This window comes from Pseudophryne corroboree, chromosome 9 (genome assembly GCF_028390025.1).
Source record: "Pseudophryne corroboree isolate aPseCor3 chromosome 9, aPseCor3.hap2, whole genome shotgun sequence".
Taxonomy (NCBI): domain Eukaryota; kingdom Metazoa; phylum Chordata; class Amphibia; order Anura; family Myobatrachidae; genus Pseudophryne; species Pseudophryne corroboree.
Window position 1 is genome coordinate 220,526,676 of NC_086452.1, and position 15,158 is coordinate 220,541,833.

At 47.8% G+C, this 15,158-nt stretch overlaps 1 protein-coding gene across 1 annotated transcript in view; it reads left to right on the forward strand.

The window, feature by feature from the left end:
- NEK7 (NIMA related kinase 7) overlaps positions 1–15,158 on the forward strand; it is a 347,672-nt gene that overhangs the window by 192,755 nt on the left and 139,759 nt on the right. The window contains exon 5 of the mRNA XM_063940132.1: positions 2,873–2,983. Coding sequence (XP_063796202.1) covers positions 2,873–2,983 — 111 coding nt within the window. The remainder of the gene's footprint in view (positions 1–2,872; positions 2,984–15,158) is intronic.

Genomic DNA, 15,158 nt, shown 5'->3' on the forward strand with positions numbered 1-15,158 from the left:
ATCTCCAATTTGCACTGTTGGATTGTCATTTTCAATTCCAGGCCCTGCCATTCGGCCTCTCCACATCACCGAGAGTATTCACCAAGGTGATGGCGGAAATGATGGTTCTCCGCAGACAGGGGGTGAACATTCCTCTGCGCGGAAAAACACGCATTGGTGTTGTCAGCAATCTTCATTCCGGGAGTAGACAACTGGGAAGCGGACTTCCTCAGCAGACACTATCTCCATCCAGGAGAGTGAGGCCTCCATCTGGAGGTGTTCACGGAGGGGACAAATCTTTGGGATGTACCTCAAATAGACATGATGGCCTCTCGTCTCAACAAGAAGCTTCGGCGGTATTGTTCCAGGTCGAGGGAACTCTCAAGCCGTGGCGGTGGGCGCCCTAGTGACTCCGTGGTTGTTCCGGTCGGTATATGTGTTACCGCCACTTCCACTCATTCCAAGGGTTTTAAACTCATAAGGAGAACAAGAGTTCAGGCAATCCTCATTGCTCCAGACTGGCCAAGAAGGGTTTGGTATGCGGATCTTCTGGATCTTCTGCTAGAAGAGCCGAGGCCACTTCCTCTTCGGGAGGACCTGCTGCAGCAGGGGCCGTTCACTTATCAAGACTTACTGCAGCTACGTTTGACGGCATGGAGGTTGAACGGCAGATATTGGCTCGGAAGGGCATTTCGAACAAGGTTATTCCTACCCTGATTCAGGCTAGGAAAGGAGTAACGTCAAAGCATTACCATCGCATTTGGCAAAAAAATGTGTCTTGGTGTGAATCCAAGAAGTTTCCTATGGTGGAGTTTAAACTTGGAAGATTTCTCCTCTTCCTCTAGGCAGGTGTGGCTATGGGCCTGAGATTAGGTTCCGTAATGGTTCAGATTTCGGCCCTATCCATTTTCTTCCAGAAACAGTTGGCTGCCCTTCCTGAGGTTCAGACTTTTTTGAAGGGAGTTCTGCATATCCCTTTGTGCCTCCTACGGCGCCCTGGGATCTTAACGTGGTGTTGCAGTTCCTCCAGTCGGACTGGTTTGAGCCTCTCAGGAGGTTGAGGTCAGGTTTCTCACCTGGAAGGCTGTCACTTTATTGGTCTTGGCTTCTGCTAGACGTGTGTCGGAGTTGGGGGCTTTGTCGTGTAAAACCCCTACTTGATTTTCCATGAAGATAGAATTGAGCTCCTGACACGTCCTCAGTTCCTTCCGAAGGTTATGTCTGCATTTCATATCAACCAACCTATTGTGGTGACAGTTTCTACTGACTCCTCAGTTTCATCAAAGTCCTTGGATGTTGTAAGGACTCTGAAAATCTATGTGAAGAGGACTGCTCGTCGCAGAAAATCGGACTCTCTGTTTGTACTGTATGATCCCAAGAAACTTGGGTGTCCTGCTTCTAAGTAGAGAATCTCTCCCTGGATCAGGTTCACTATCCAGCATGCGTATTCTACGGCAGGATTGCCGTGTCCTAGGTCTGTTAAGGCCCATTCTACTCGTAAGGTGTGTTCTTCCTGGGCAGCTGCCTGGGGTGTCTCGGCTTTACAGCTTTGCCGAGCGGCTACTTGGTCTGGGTCGAACACGTTTGCAAAATTCTACAAGTTCGATACTTTGGCCTCTGAGAACCTCAAGTTTGTTCAATCTGTTCTGCAGGAGCCTCTGTGCTCTCCCTCCCGTTCTGGGAGCTTTGGTACATCCCCATGGTACTAATGTGGACCCCAGCATCCTCTAGGATGTAAGGGAAAATAGGATTTTAATTACCTACCGGTAAATCCTTTTCTCGTAGTCCGTAGAGGATGCTGGGCGCCCGCCCATCGCTACGTGATCCTGCAGTGGTTACTTAGTTCAGTACTACTTAGTTCTTGGTTAAGTACTGTTTTGTTACTTGGTAAGTTATTTGTTCAGCCGCAGCTGATGTGGCAAGCTACTTTGCTTGGTTTGCCTTGTGTGTGCGCTGGTGTGAATCTCGCCACTATCTGTGTAAAATCCTTCTCTCGAAGATGTCCGTATCCTCGGGCACAGTTTCTAAACTGAGTCTGGTAGGAGGGGCATAGAGGGAGGAGCCAGCCCACACTCTCAAACTCTTAAAGTGCCAGTGGCTCCTAGTGGACCCGTATATACCCCTTGGTACTAATGTGGACTCCAGGATCCTCTTCGGACTACGAAAAAAGGATTTACCGGAAGGTAATTAAAATCCTATTTTTTTTGCTACTAGACCTTCGTTCTGGATAACGATATAGTAGATTAGCAAGTAGGTATATCGTCATGATGTCGGCAGTGATGATATCAATCAATAGGGGCTGGGCTCCTGACACTTGTGAAATGCTACTTACAGCATTTTACAGTACCTTAAAACATGCCCCATAACAGTATGTTTAACGTTTTACCACGTGCACAGGGAAATTGCTCCTTACAACATATCTACTGCTCATTAATAGTGACATTTGCACTATCAACCCACAAACAGTATACTTATAGGTTTAATAAAGGTTCCGGAAATGTTCAAACAATAAGGTAAATCCAGCCTGGTGTGGGGACGGACAACAGTGTAATTTTAAGAAGTACAAGGTGGATACTCTTTAATGCAATAGTCACATTTGATCTTGAATATTCATCATTTGCAGATGAAAGGATATAGCTTTTTTTAAGTTTACCTATTCATGGTATTTCTTTACTGCAAGGTATTATAGAAATTGTTAACATTAAAAAAAAAAAAAAAAATGTTGTGTATAGTAATCTGTACAAAGATGCTTAAATTATTGCTTACCAACCTCACTAGTTAACATATTATATTTACACTTTTTATTGTGCCGTGTGATAAAAAATTGATTTTGATAAATGGAGATACGTGTATCTCCCTTGGTTTATGCATCTCAATTTTTTTGTTTTTTCAGCAACTGAACCATCCAAATGTCATTAAATATTATGCTTCGTTCATTGAAGATAACGAATTGAACATAGTCTTGGAACTGGCAGATGCGGGGGACCTATCTAGGATGATAAAGGTGTGTGGTGAGAAAATTGTCAAATATATTTCACAACCTCTTTTCCATATAGTTGGGGTTTTTTTTGTTTATTTTAATATAAGGCATGCTGGACATGAGAATGCGTCCATCAGATCTTCCCGCCATGCCCATGTTCGGTACATACCCTAAAAGATAGCCCACCTCACCAATACCTTACTGGAGTATTCAGTTTTCCCATTTCAGACAATATAGGACAAGTACAGTGTACGTAAACATGGCTACATCAGCAGATGACACTGAAATAACTATCAGGTTGGCAGAAAACCACGGGATTTGGTGCTGTCGAAGATGGTTTAAGTAAGAGAAGGAAAAGCACATGAGGGAAAAGGGCCCTCTTCATGAGCGCTTATATTCTAAAGGGGAGGGACAGACAGACAGACAGGGGTGACACAGATGGGGTATACAGTGAGTAACAGGAGACATACATGCATGTAACCGGCACTCCATATTCTTAAAGACCCGTTGCCATCCAATATATTGGTAACATCCAGTAAAAGTGTGGTGGCACTCCGGGATATTAATAATGCATTTAGTGTCTTTTTCTCTGACGTCCTAGTGGATGCTGGGAACTCCGAAAGGACCATGGGGAATAGCGGGCTCCGAAGGAGGCTGGGCACTCTAGAAAGATTTATGACTACCTGGTGTGCACTGGCTCCTCCCACTATGACCCTCCTCCAAGCCTCAGTTAGATCTTGTGCCCGGCCGAGGTTGGATGCACACTAGGGGCTCTCCTGAGCCTCTAGAAAGCAAGTATAGATTTAGGTTTTTTATTTTCAGTGAGACCTGCTGGCAACAGGCTCACTGCAGCGAGGGACTAAGGGGAGAAGAAGCGAACTCGCCTGCTTGCAGCCGGATTGGGCTTCTTAGGCTACTGGACACCATTAGCTCCAGAGGGATCGACCGCAGGCCCAGTCCTTGGTGTTCGGTCCCGGAACCGCGCCGCCGTCCCCCTTACAGAGCCAGAAGCAAGAAGAGGTCCGGAAAATCGGCGGCAGAAGACATCAGTCTTCACCAAGGTAGCGCACAGCACTGCAGCTGTGCGCCATTGCTCCTCATACACACTTCACACTCCGGTCACTGAGGGTGTAGGGCGCTCGGGGGGGGGGGGCGCCCTGAGCAGCAATAAAAACACCTTGGCTGGCAAAAATACCACAATATATAGCCCCAGAGGCTATATATGTGGTAAATACCCCTGCCAGAATCCAGAAAAAAGCGGGAGAATAGGCCGCGGAAAAGGGGCGGAGCTATCTCCCTCAGACACACTGGCGCCATTTTCTCTTCACAGTGCAGCTGGAAGAAAGCTCCCCAGGCTCTCCCCTGTAGTTTTCAGGCTCAAAGGGTTAAAAAGAGAGGGGGGGCACTAAATTTAGGCGCAATATTGTATATACAAGCAGCTATGGGGGAAAATTCACTCAGTTATAGTGTTAATCCCCACATTATATAGCGCTCTGGTGTGTGCTGGCATACTCTCTCTGTCTCCCCAAAGGGCTTTATGGGGTCCTGTCCTCAGTCAGAGCATTCCCTGTGTGTGTGCGGTGTGTCGGTACAGCTGTGTCGACATGTTTGAGGAGGAGGCTTATATAGTGACGGAGCAGATGCCGATAAATGTGATGTCGCCCCCTGTGGGGCCGACACCAGAGTGGATGGTTAGGTGAAAGGTATTAACCGACAGTGTCAACTCCTTACATAAAAGGGTGGATGACGTAACAGCTGTGGGACAGCCGGCTTCTCAGCCCGCGCCTGCCCAGGCGTCTCAAAGGCCATCAGGGGCTCAAAAACGCCCGCTCATTCAGATGGCAGACACAGATGTCGACACGGAGTCTGACTCCAGTGTCGACAAGGTTGAGACATATACACAATCCACTAGGAACATCCGTGACGTGATCCCGGCAATAAAAAATGTGTTACACATTTCTGACATTAACCTCTAAAAATGGGTTTTTACGTTTGGGGAGAAAAAGCAGGCAGTGTTTTGTTCCCCCATCAGATGAATGAATGAAGTGTGTGAAAAGCGTGGGTTCCCCCTGATAAGAAACTGGTAATTTCTAAAAAGTTACTGATGGCGTACCTTTTCCCGCCAGAGGATAAGTTACGCTGGGAGATATCCCCTAGGGTGGATAAGGCGCTCACACGGTTGTCAAAATAGGTGGCACTGCCGTTTTAGGAACGGCCACTTTGAAGGTACCTGTTGATAAAAAGCAGGAGGCTATCCTGAAGTCTGTATTTACACACTCGGGTACTAGACTGAAACCTGCAGAGCGTGCTGCTGCAGCGTGGTCGGTGACCCTGTCAAACATACTAGTTTGCTAACATGAGAACATATTAAAGACGTCGTCTTATATATGAGGGATGCACAGAGGGATATTTTGCCGGCTGGCATCCAAAATGAATGTAATGTCCATTCTGTCAGGAGGGTATTAGAGACCTGTCACTGGACAGGTGATGCTGACTTTAAAAGGCGCATAGAGATTCTGCCTTATAAGGATGAGGAATTATTTGGGGATGGTCTCTGGGACCTCATATCCGCAGCAACAGCTGGGAAGAAATATTTTTACCTCAGTTTTCCTCACAGACTAAGAAAGCACTGTATTATCAGGTACAGTCCTTTCGGCTTCAGAAAAGCAAGCGGGTCAAAGGCGCTTCCTTTCTGTACAGAGACAAGGGAAGAGGGAAAAAGCTGCACCAGTCAGCCTGTTCCCAGAATCATAATTCTTCTCTCGCTTCCTCTGAGTCCACAGCATGACGCGGGGGCTCCACAGGTGTAGCCAGGTACGGTGGGGGGCCGTCTCAAAAAAATTTCAGCCATCAGTGGGCTCGCTCACAGGTGGATCCCTGTTTCATTCAAGTAGTATTTCAGGGGTACAAGCTGGAATTCGAGATGTCTTCCCCCCGCCGTTTCCTCAAATATGCCTTGCCGACAACTCCCTCAGGCAGGGAGGCTGTGCTAGAGGCAATTAATAAGCTGTATTCCCATCAGGTAATACTTAAGGTGCCCCTACTTCAACAAGGACGGGGTTACTATTCCACACGGTTTGGGGTACCGAAACCGCATGGTTCGGTGTGACCCTTTTTTATATTTAAAATCCTTGAACACATTCATAAAAAAATTCAAGTTCAAGATGGAATCGCTCAGGGCGGTTATTGCAAGCCTGGACGAAGGGGATTACATGGTATCCCGGGACATCAAGGATGCTTACCTGCATGTCCCCATTTACTATCCTCGCCAGGAGTACCTCAGATTTGTGGTACAGGATTACCATTACCAAGTCCAGACTCTGCCGTTTGGACTGTACATGGCACCGAGGGTGTTACCAAGGTAATGGCCGGAATGATGATACTCCTTCGAAAAAGGGGATTTTTTAATGATCCCGTACTTGGACAATCTCCTTTATAAGGGCGAGGTCCAAGGAGCAGTTGCTAGTCGGGGTAGCACTATTCTGGAAAGTGCTGCAACAGCACGGTTGGATTCTAAACGGTCCAAAGACACAGCTGTTTCCTACGACACGTCTACTGTTACTGGGGATGGTTCTGGACACAGACCAGAAATAAGTGTTTCTCCCGGAGGAGAAAGCCAAGGAGCTATCATCTCTAGTCAGAGACCTCCTGAAGCCAAAACAGTTATCGGTGCATCATTGCACGCGAGTCCTGGGAAAAATGATAGCTTCCTACGAAGCAATCCCATTCGGCAGGTTCCATGCAAGAACTTTTCAGGGGGACCTGTTAGACAAGTGGTCCGGATCACATCTTCAGATGCATCGGCTGATAACCCTGTCTCCAAGGACCAGGGTATCTCTACTGAAGTGGCTGCAGAGTGCCCATCTTCAAGAGGGCCGCAGGTTCGACATACAGGACTAGGTCCTAGTGACCATGGATGCCAGCCTTTGAGGCTGGGGGGCAGTCACACAGGGAAGAAGCTTCCAGGGACTTTGGTCAAGTCAGGTGACTTCCCTACATAAATATTCTGGAACTGAGGGTTATTTACAATGCCCTGAGTCAGGCAAGTACTCTGCTTCAAAACCGGCCGGTCCTGATCCAATCAGACAACATCACGGCAGTCGCCCATGTATACCAACAGGGCGGCACAAGAAGCAGGATGGCAATGGCAGAAGCCACAAGGATTCTCCGATGGGCGGACAATCATGTGTTAGCACTGTCAGCAGTGTTCATTCCCGGAGTGGACAACTGGGAAGCAGATCTTCTCAGCAGACACGACTTCCACCCGAGAGAGTGGGGACTTTATCCAGAAGTCTTCAAAAGGATTGTACACCATTGGGAAAGGCCACAGGTGGACATGAAGGCGTCCCGCCTCAACAAAAAGCTATAAAAGATATTGCGCCAGGTCAAGGGACCTTCAGGCGATAGCTGTGGACGCTCTGGTAACACCGTGGGTGTACCAGTCGGTTTATGTGTTCCCCCCTCTGCCTCTCATACCAAAGGTACTGAGAATAATAAGAAGGCGAGGAGTAAGAACGATACTCGTGGTTCAGGATTGGCCAAGAAGAGCCTGGTACCCAGAACTTCAAGAAATTATATCAGAGGACCCATGGCCTCCGCCGCTCAGACAGGACCTGCTGCAGCAGAAGCCCTGTCTGTTCCAAGACTTACCGCGGCTACGTTTTGATGGCATGGCGGTTGAACGCCGGATCCTAAAGGAAAGGGGCATTCCGGAGGAAGTCATTCCTACGCTGATTCAAGCCAGGAAAGATGTAACTGCAAAACATTATCACCGCACATGGCGGAAATATGTTGCTTGGTGTGAGGCCACAAAAAGGCCCAACAGAGGAATTTCAACTAGGTCGATTTCTGCATTTCCTACAAGCAGGAGTGTCTATGGGCCTAAAATTAGGCTCCATTAAGATACCGATCTCGGCTCTGTCGATTTTCTTCCAGAAAGAACTAGCTTCAGTACCTGAAGTTCAGACATTGTAAAAGGAGTGCTGCATATTCAGCCCCCAGTTGTGCCTCCAGTGGCACCTTGGGATCTCAACGTGGTGTTGAGTTTCTTAAAATCACATTGGTTTGAACCACTAAAAACCGTGGATCTAAAATATCTCACGGGGAAAGTGGTCATGTTATTGGCCTTGGCTTCGGCCAGGCGTGTGTCAGAATTGGCGGCTTTGTCATGTAAAAGCCCTTATCTGATTTTCCATATGGATAGGGCAGAATTGAGGACTCGTCCCCAGTTTCTCCCTAAGGTGGTATCAGCTTTTCACTTGAACCAACCTATTGTGGTGCCTGCGGCTACTAGGGTCTTGGAGGATTCCAAGTTACTGGACGTAGTCAGGGCCTTGAAAATTTATGTTTCCAGGACGGCTGGAGTCAGGAAAACTGACTCGCTATTTATCCTGTATGCACCCAACAAGCTGGGTGCTCCTGCTTCTAAGCAGACTATTGCTCGCTGGATTTGTAGCACAATTCAGCTGGCGCATTCTGCGGCTGGATTGCCGCATCCTAAATCTGTAAAAGCCCATTCCACAAGGAAGGTGGGCTCATCTTGGGCGGCTGCCCGAGGGGTCTCGGCTTTACCACTTTGCCGAGCTGCTACTAGGTCAGGGGCAAACAGGTTTGCTAAATTCTACAAATTTGATACCCTGGCTGAGGAGGACCTTGAGTTCTCTCATTCGGTGCTGCAGAGTCATCCGCACTCTCCCGCCCGTTTGGGAGCTTTGGTATAATCCCCATGGTCCTTTCGGAGTTCCCAGCATCCACTAGGACGTTAGAGAAAATAAGATTTTACTCACCGGTAAATCTATTTCTCGTAGTCCGTAGTGGATGCTGGGCGCCCATCCCAAGTGCGGATTGTCTGCAATACTTGTAAATAGTTATTGCTAACTAAAGGGTTATTGTTGAGCCATCTGTTGAGAGGCTCAGTTGTTTTCATACTGTCAAACTGGATATAGTATCACGAGTTGTACGGTGTGATTGGTGTGGCTGGTATGAGTCTTACCCGGGATTCAAAATCCTTCCTTATTATGTCAGCTCGTCCGGGCACAGTGTCCTAACTGAGGCTTGGAGGAGGGTCATAGTGGGAGGAGCCAGTGCACACCAGGTAGTCATAAATCTTTCTAGAGTGCCCAGCCTCCTTCGCAGCCCGCTATTCCCCATGGTCCTTTCGGAGTTCCCAGCATCCACTACAGACTACGAGAAATAGATTTACCGGTGAGTAAAATCTTATTTTCTCTAACGTCCTAGAGGATGCTGGGACTCCGTAAGGACCATGGGGATAGACGGGCTCCGCAGGAGACATGTGCACTTTAAGAAAGACTTTGGGTGTGCACTGGCTCCTCCCTCTATGCCCCTCCTCCAGACCTCAGTTTGAGACTGCCCAGAGGAGATGGGTGCACTGCAGGGAGCTCTCCTGAGTTTCCTGCTAAGAAAGTATATTTGTTAGGTTTTTTATTTTCAGGGAGCACTGCTGGCAACAGACTCCCTGCATCGAGGGACAGAGGGGAGAGAAGCAGACCTACTTAAATGATAGGCTCTGCTTCTTAGGCTACTGGACACCATTAGCTCCAGAGGGAGTCGGAACACAGGTTCGCCCTGGACATTCGTCCCAGAGCCTCGCCGCCGTCCTCCTCACAGAGCCAGAAGAAAGAAGCCGGGTGAGTATGAGAAGAAAGAAGGCTTTAAAAGGCGGCAGAAGACTTCATTGATATTCACTGAGGTAACGCACAGCACTGCAGCTGTGCGCCATTGCTCCCATACACCTCACAAACGGCAGTCACTGTAAGAGTGCAGGGCGCAGGGGGGGCGCCCTGGGCAGCAAAATGAACCTCTTATTTGGCAAAAGAGAGCATATATACAGCTGGACACTGTATATATGCATGAGCCCCCGCCAATTTTACACTTTTAGCGGGACTGAAGCCCACCGCCGAGGGGGCGGGGCTTCTCCCTCAGCAGTCACCAGCGCCATGTTTTTCTCCACAGCACCGCTGAGAGGAAGCTCCCCGGACTCTCCCCTGCTTATACCACGGTAGAAGAGAGGGTTTTAAAGAAGAGGGGGGGCACATAATTCGGCGCAGATAATAATAACAGCGCTACGGGGTAAACATTAAATTGCTGTGTTTTTCCTGGGTCATATTGCGCTGGGGTGTGTGCTGGCATACTCTCTCTCTGTCTCTCCAAAGGGCCTTGTGGGGGAACGGTCTTCAGAAGAGCATTCCCTGAGTGTGTGGTGTGTCGGTACGTGTGTGTCGACACGTCTGAGGTAAAAGGCTCTCCTAGGGAAGAGATGGAGCAAATGTGTGTGTGTGTGTGGTGTCTCCGTCGACAACGCAGACGCTGGATTGGATATGTGAAATTAAGTGCTAAGATGAATTTATTACACACAAGATTAGAGAACAGACAGGGAATCTACCCATGTCTGTCCCTATGTCACAGAGACCTTCAGAGTCTCACAACGCGCACTATCCAAAATAATAGACACTGATATCGACACGTAGTCTGACTCCAGGGTCGACTACGATAATGCAAAGTACAGCCAAAACTGGCAGAACAGTATTCAATATATGATTATTGTAATAAAAGATGTTTTGCATATCACTGATGACTCATCTGTTCCTGACACGAGGGTACACATGTTTAAGGGGAAGAAAGCTGAGGTAAATTTCCCTCCTCTCATGAAGAAAAAGAGCGGGAATCTCCAGACAAGAAGCTGCAGCTCCCCAAAAAAGAATTCTCAGGGAGTATCCTTTCCCTAAATGGGGCCAGGATACGATGGGAATCTTCCCCAAGGGTGTAGTTCACCCAACAAGGTAGCGCTGACTTTACAGCTATCCTCAGGGATCCTTCAGATAGCATGCAGTAAAAGTACTTTGAAGTCCATTTACACACATTCTGGTACACTACAGACCGGCGATTGTGTCGGCATGGGTTTATAGCGCTGTAGCAGCGTAAGACTGATACCTTATCAGCGGAGATTGAAACCCTAGATAAGGATACCATGTTGTTGTCCCTAGTATGTGTGTATGTTATATATATATATATATATATATATATATATATATATATATATATATATATATATATATATATATATATATATAGACATGCCCAAAGAGACGTTAGTCTACTGGGTTCTAGAGTCAACGCTATGTCTATTTCTGCTAGACGTGTCCTGTGGAACATGCAGTGGACAGGTGATGCCGACTAAAAGAGGCATATGGAGTTGTTGCCTTACAAAGGTGAGGAATTGTTCGGAGGGGGCCTCTCGGATCTCGTCGCTTTGGCAGGTAAATAAAAATTTTTGCCATATATTCCCTCACAATCTAAGAAAGCGACTCATTATCAAATGCAGTCCTTTCGTTCCAATAAAAGCAAGAGAGCACGTGGATCGTCCTTTCTTGCCAGAGGAAAAAAGCTGCACAACACAGCTTGTTCCCAGGAACAGAAGTCCTCCCCAGCCTCTGCTAAATCCACCGCATGACGCTGGGGCCTCCCTGGGGGAGTCAGCTCCTGTGGGGGCACGTCTTCGACTGTTCAGCCATGTCTGGGTCCACTCACAGGTGGATCCATGGGCAATAGAAATTGTTTCCCAGGGTTACAGGCTGGAATTAGAAGAAGTGCCTCCTCGCCGGTTTTTCAAATCGGCCCTACCTAAACAACCCCTGCAAAGGGAGGTAGTGTTACATGCGATTCACAAATTGTGTCTTCAACAAGTGGTGGTAGAGGTTCCCCTGCTTCAAAGAGGGCAGGGGTACTACTCAACTCTTTGTGGTTCCGAAACCGGACGGTTCGGTCAGACCCATTTTAAATTTAAAATCCCTGAACCTTAACTTTAAACGGTTCGAGTTCAAGATGGAATCACTCAGGGCGGTCATCGCCAGCCTAGAAGGGGGAGATTTTTTGGTATCTCTGGACATAAAGGATGCATACCTGCATGTCCCCATATAGCCTCCTCATCAGGCGTACCTGAGATTTGCGGTACAGGATTGTCATTACCAATTTCAGACGTTGCCGTTTGGGGTTTCCACGGCCCCGAGAATTTTCACCAAGGTAATGGCGGAAATGATGGTGCTCCTGCGCAAGCAGGGTGTCACAATTATCCAGTACTTGGACGATCTCCTCATAAAAGCGAGATCACGGGAGAAGTTGCTGAGCAGCGTATCACTTTCACGGAATGTGTTACAGCGACACAATTGGATTCTCAATATTCCAAAGTCGCAGATGAATCCTACAACCCGTCTGCCCTTCTTGGGCATGATTCTGTACACAGACCAGAAAAGGGTTTTTCTTCCGAAGGAAAAAGCGCAGGCACTCATGACTCCAGTCATGAACTTGTTGAAACCAAAACAAGTGTCAGTACATCATTGCACTCAAGTACTGGGAAAGATGGTGGCAACATACGAAGCCAGTCCATAAGGCAGATTCCATGCAAGGGCCTTCCAATGGGACCTATTGGACAAATGGTCCGGGTCGTATCTGCAATTGCATCAGCGAATCACCCTGTTCCCCAAGGCCAGAGTATCTCTCCTGTGGTGGCAAAACAGTGCTCACCTTCTAGAGGGCCGCAGGTTCGGCATTCAGGACTGGATCCTGGTAACCACGGACGCGAGCCTCCGAGGTTGGGGAGCGGTCACACAGGGAAGAAATTTCCAAGGATTTTGGTCAAGTCAAGATACTTGTCTTCACATCAATATCCTGGAACTAAGGGCCATATACAACGCCCTACCTCAAGCGGAGATCTTACTTCCCAATCGACCAGTTCTGATCCAGTCAGACAACATCACCGCAGTAGCTCATGTAAACCGCCAAGGCGGCACAAGGAGCAGAGTGGCAATGGCGGAAGCCACCAAAGGTCTTCGCTGGGCGGAAAATCATGTAAGCGCTCTGTCAGCAGTGTTCATTCCGGGAGTGGACAACTGGGAAGCAGACTTCCTCAGCAGACACGATCTGCAACCTGGAGAGTGGGGACTTCATCATGAAGTCTTCACGCAGATTGCAAGTCGGTGGGGACTACCCCAAATAGACATGATGGCATCCCGTCTCAACAAAAAGCTACAAAGGTATTGCACCAGGTCAAGAGACCCTCAGGCGGTAGCTGTGGACGCCCTAGTGACACCGTGGGTGTTCCAGTCGGTATATGTGTTCCCACTCTTCCTTTCATACCCAAGGTGTTGAGGATAATAAGAAAAAGAGGAGTGAGAACAATTCTCATTGTTCCAGATTGGCCACGAAGGACCTGGTATCCGGATCTGCAAGAAATGCTCACAGAAGATCCGTGGCCTCTTCCTCTTAGGCAGGACCTGTTACAACAAGGTTCCTGTCTGTTCCAAGACTTACCGCGGCTGCGTTTGACGACATGGCGGTTGAACGCCGGATCCTAGCGGAAAAGGGTATTCCGGATGAGGTCATTCCTACGCTAATAAAGGCTAGGAAGGACGTGACGTCTAAACATTATCACCAAATATGGCGAAAATATGTTTCTTGGTGTGAGGCCAGGAATGCTCCTACGGAAGAATTCCACCTGGGCCGTTTTCTACACTTCCTACAAACTGGAGTGAATTTGGGCCTAAAATTAGGCTCCATTAAAAGTTCAAATTTTGGCCTTATCCATTTTCTTTCAAAAGGAATTGGCCTCATTACCTGAAGTACAGACTTTTGTGAAGGGAGTACTGCATATTCAGCCTCCTTTTGTACCTCCGGTGTCACTTTGGGACCTTAACGTGTTAAGTTTCCTTATGTCACATTGGTTTGAACCACTTAAGACAGTGGAGTTGAAATATCTCACCTGGAAGGGGTGGTCATGTTAGCCTTGGCTTCGGCTAGGCGAGTTTCGGAATTGGCGGCTTAATCACATAAAAGCCCCTATCTGGTTTTCCATATGGATAGAGCGGAATTGCGGACCCGTCCTCAATTCCTGCCTAAGGTGGTCTCATCCTTTCATATGAACCAACCTATTGTGCCTGTGGCTACACGTGATTTGGAGGATTCCGAGTCCCTTGATGTGGTCAGGGCTTTGAAAATTTACGTGGCCAGAACGGCTAGGATCAGAAAAACAGAAGCACTGTTTGTCCTGTATGCAGCCAACAAAGTTGGCGGCCCTGCTTCAAAGCAGACTATTGCTCACTGGATCTGTAACACGATTCAGCAGGCACATTCTACGGCAGGATTGCCGTTACCGAAATCGGTTAAGGCCCATTCCACTAGAAGGTGGGCTCTTCTTGGGCGGCTGCCCGAGGGGTCTCGGCACTACAGCTGTGCCGAGCTGCTACTTGGTCGGGGTCAAACACCTTTGCAAAGTTCTATACGTTTGATACCCTGGCTGAGGAGGACCTCCTGTTTGCTCAATCGGTGCTGCAGAGTCATCCGCACTCTCCCGCCCGTTTGGGAGCTTTGGTATAATCCCCATGGTCCTTACGGAGTCCCAGCATCCTCTAGGACGTTAGAGGAAATACGATTTTAAACCTACCGGTAAATCTTTTTCTCGTAGTCCGTAGAGGATGCTGGGCGCCCGTCCCAAGTGCGGACTACTTCTGCAAGACTTGTATATGGTTATTGCTTACATAAGGGTTATGTTATAGTTTCATCGGTCTTGGACTGATGCTATGTTGTTTTTCATACTGTTAACTGAGGTAGTATATCACAAGTTATACGGTGTGATTGGTGTGGCTGGTATGAATCTTGCCCTTGGATTAACAAAAATCCTTTCCTCGTACTGTCCATCTCCTCTTGGCACAGTTTCTCTAAATGAGGTCTGGAGGAGGGGCATAGAGGGAGGAGCCAGTGCACACCCAAAGTCTTTCTTAAAGTGCCCATGTCTCCTGCGGAGCCAGTCTATCCCCATTGTCCTTACAAAGTCCCAGCATCCTCTACGGACTACGAGAAAAAGATTTACCGGTAGGTTTAAAATCTTATTATTTTTTTTGTGCCTTTTTGTCAAAAATGTGCCTTAGCGTTGTGACTAGAAAGCAGGAATTGACTGCTTATTCATTTTAGATGTGACACTGTTATATTGTGTGTGACAAAGTCTGTATACGTAGTACAACGGAACTTGTCATAGAAAAAAGCTGTGGCTTCTACATTGTAGCCATTTGTATACAGAGAGATTCAGTCGCATACAAATATACAAGTGTTGCATATCAAATTGGCACGGTATCCGGTCTCTAGGTCGACCACTATTGGTCAACATGCATTAGGTCAACATGGTCATTAA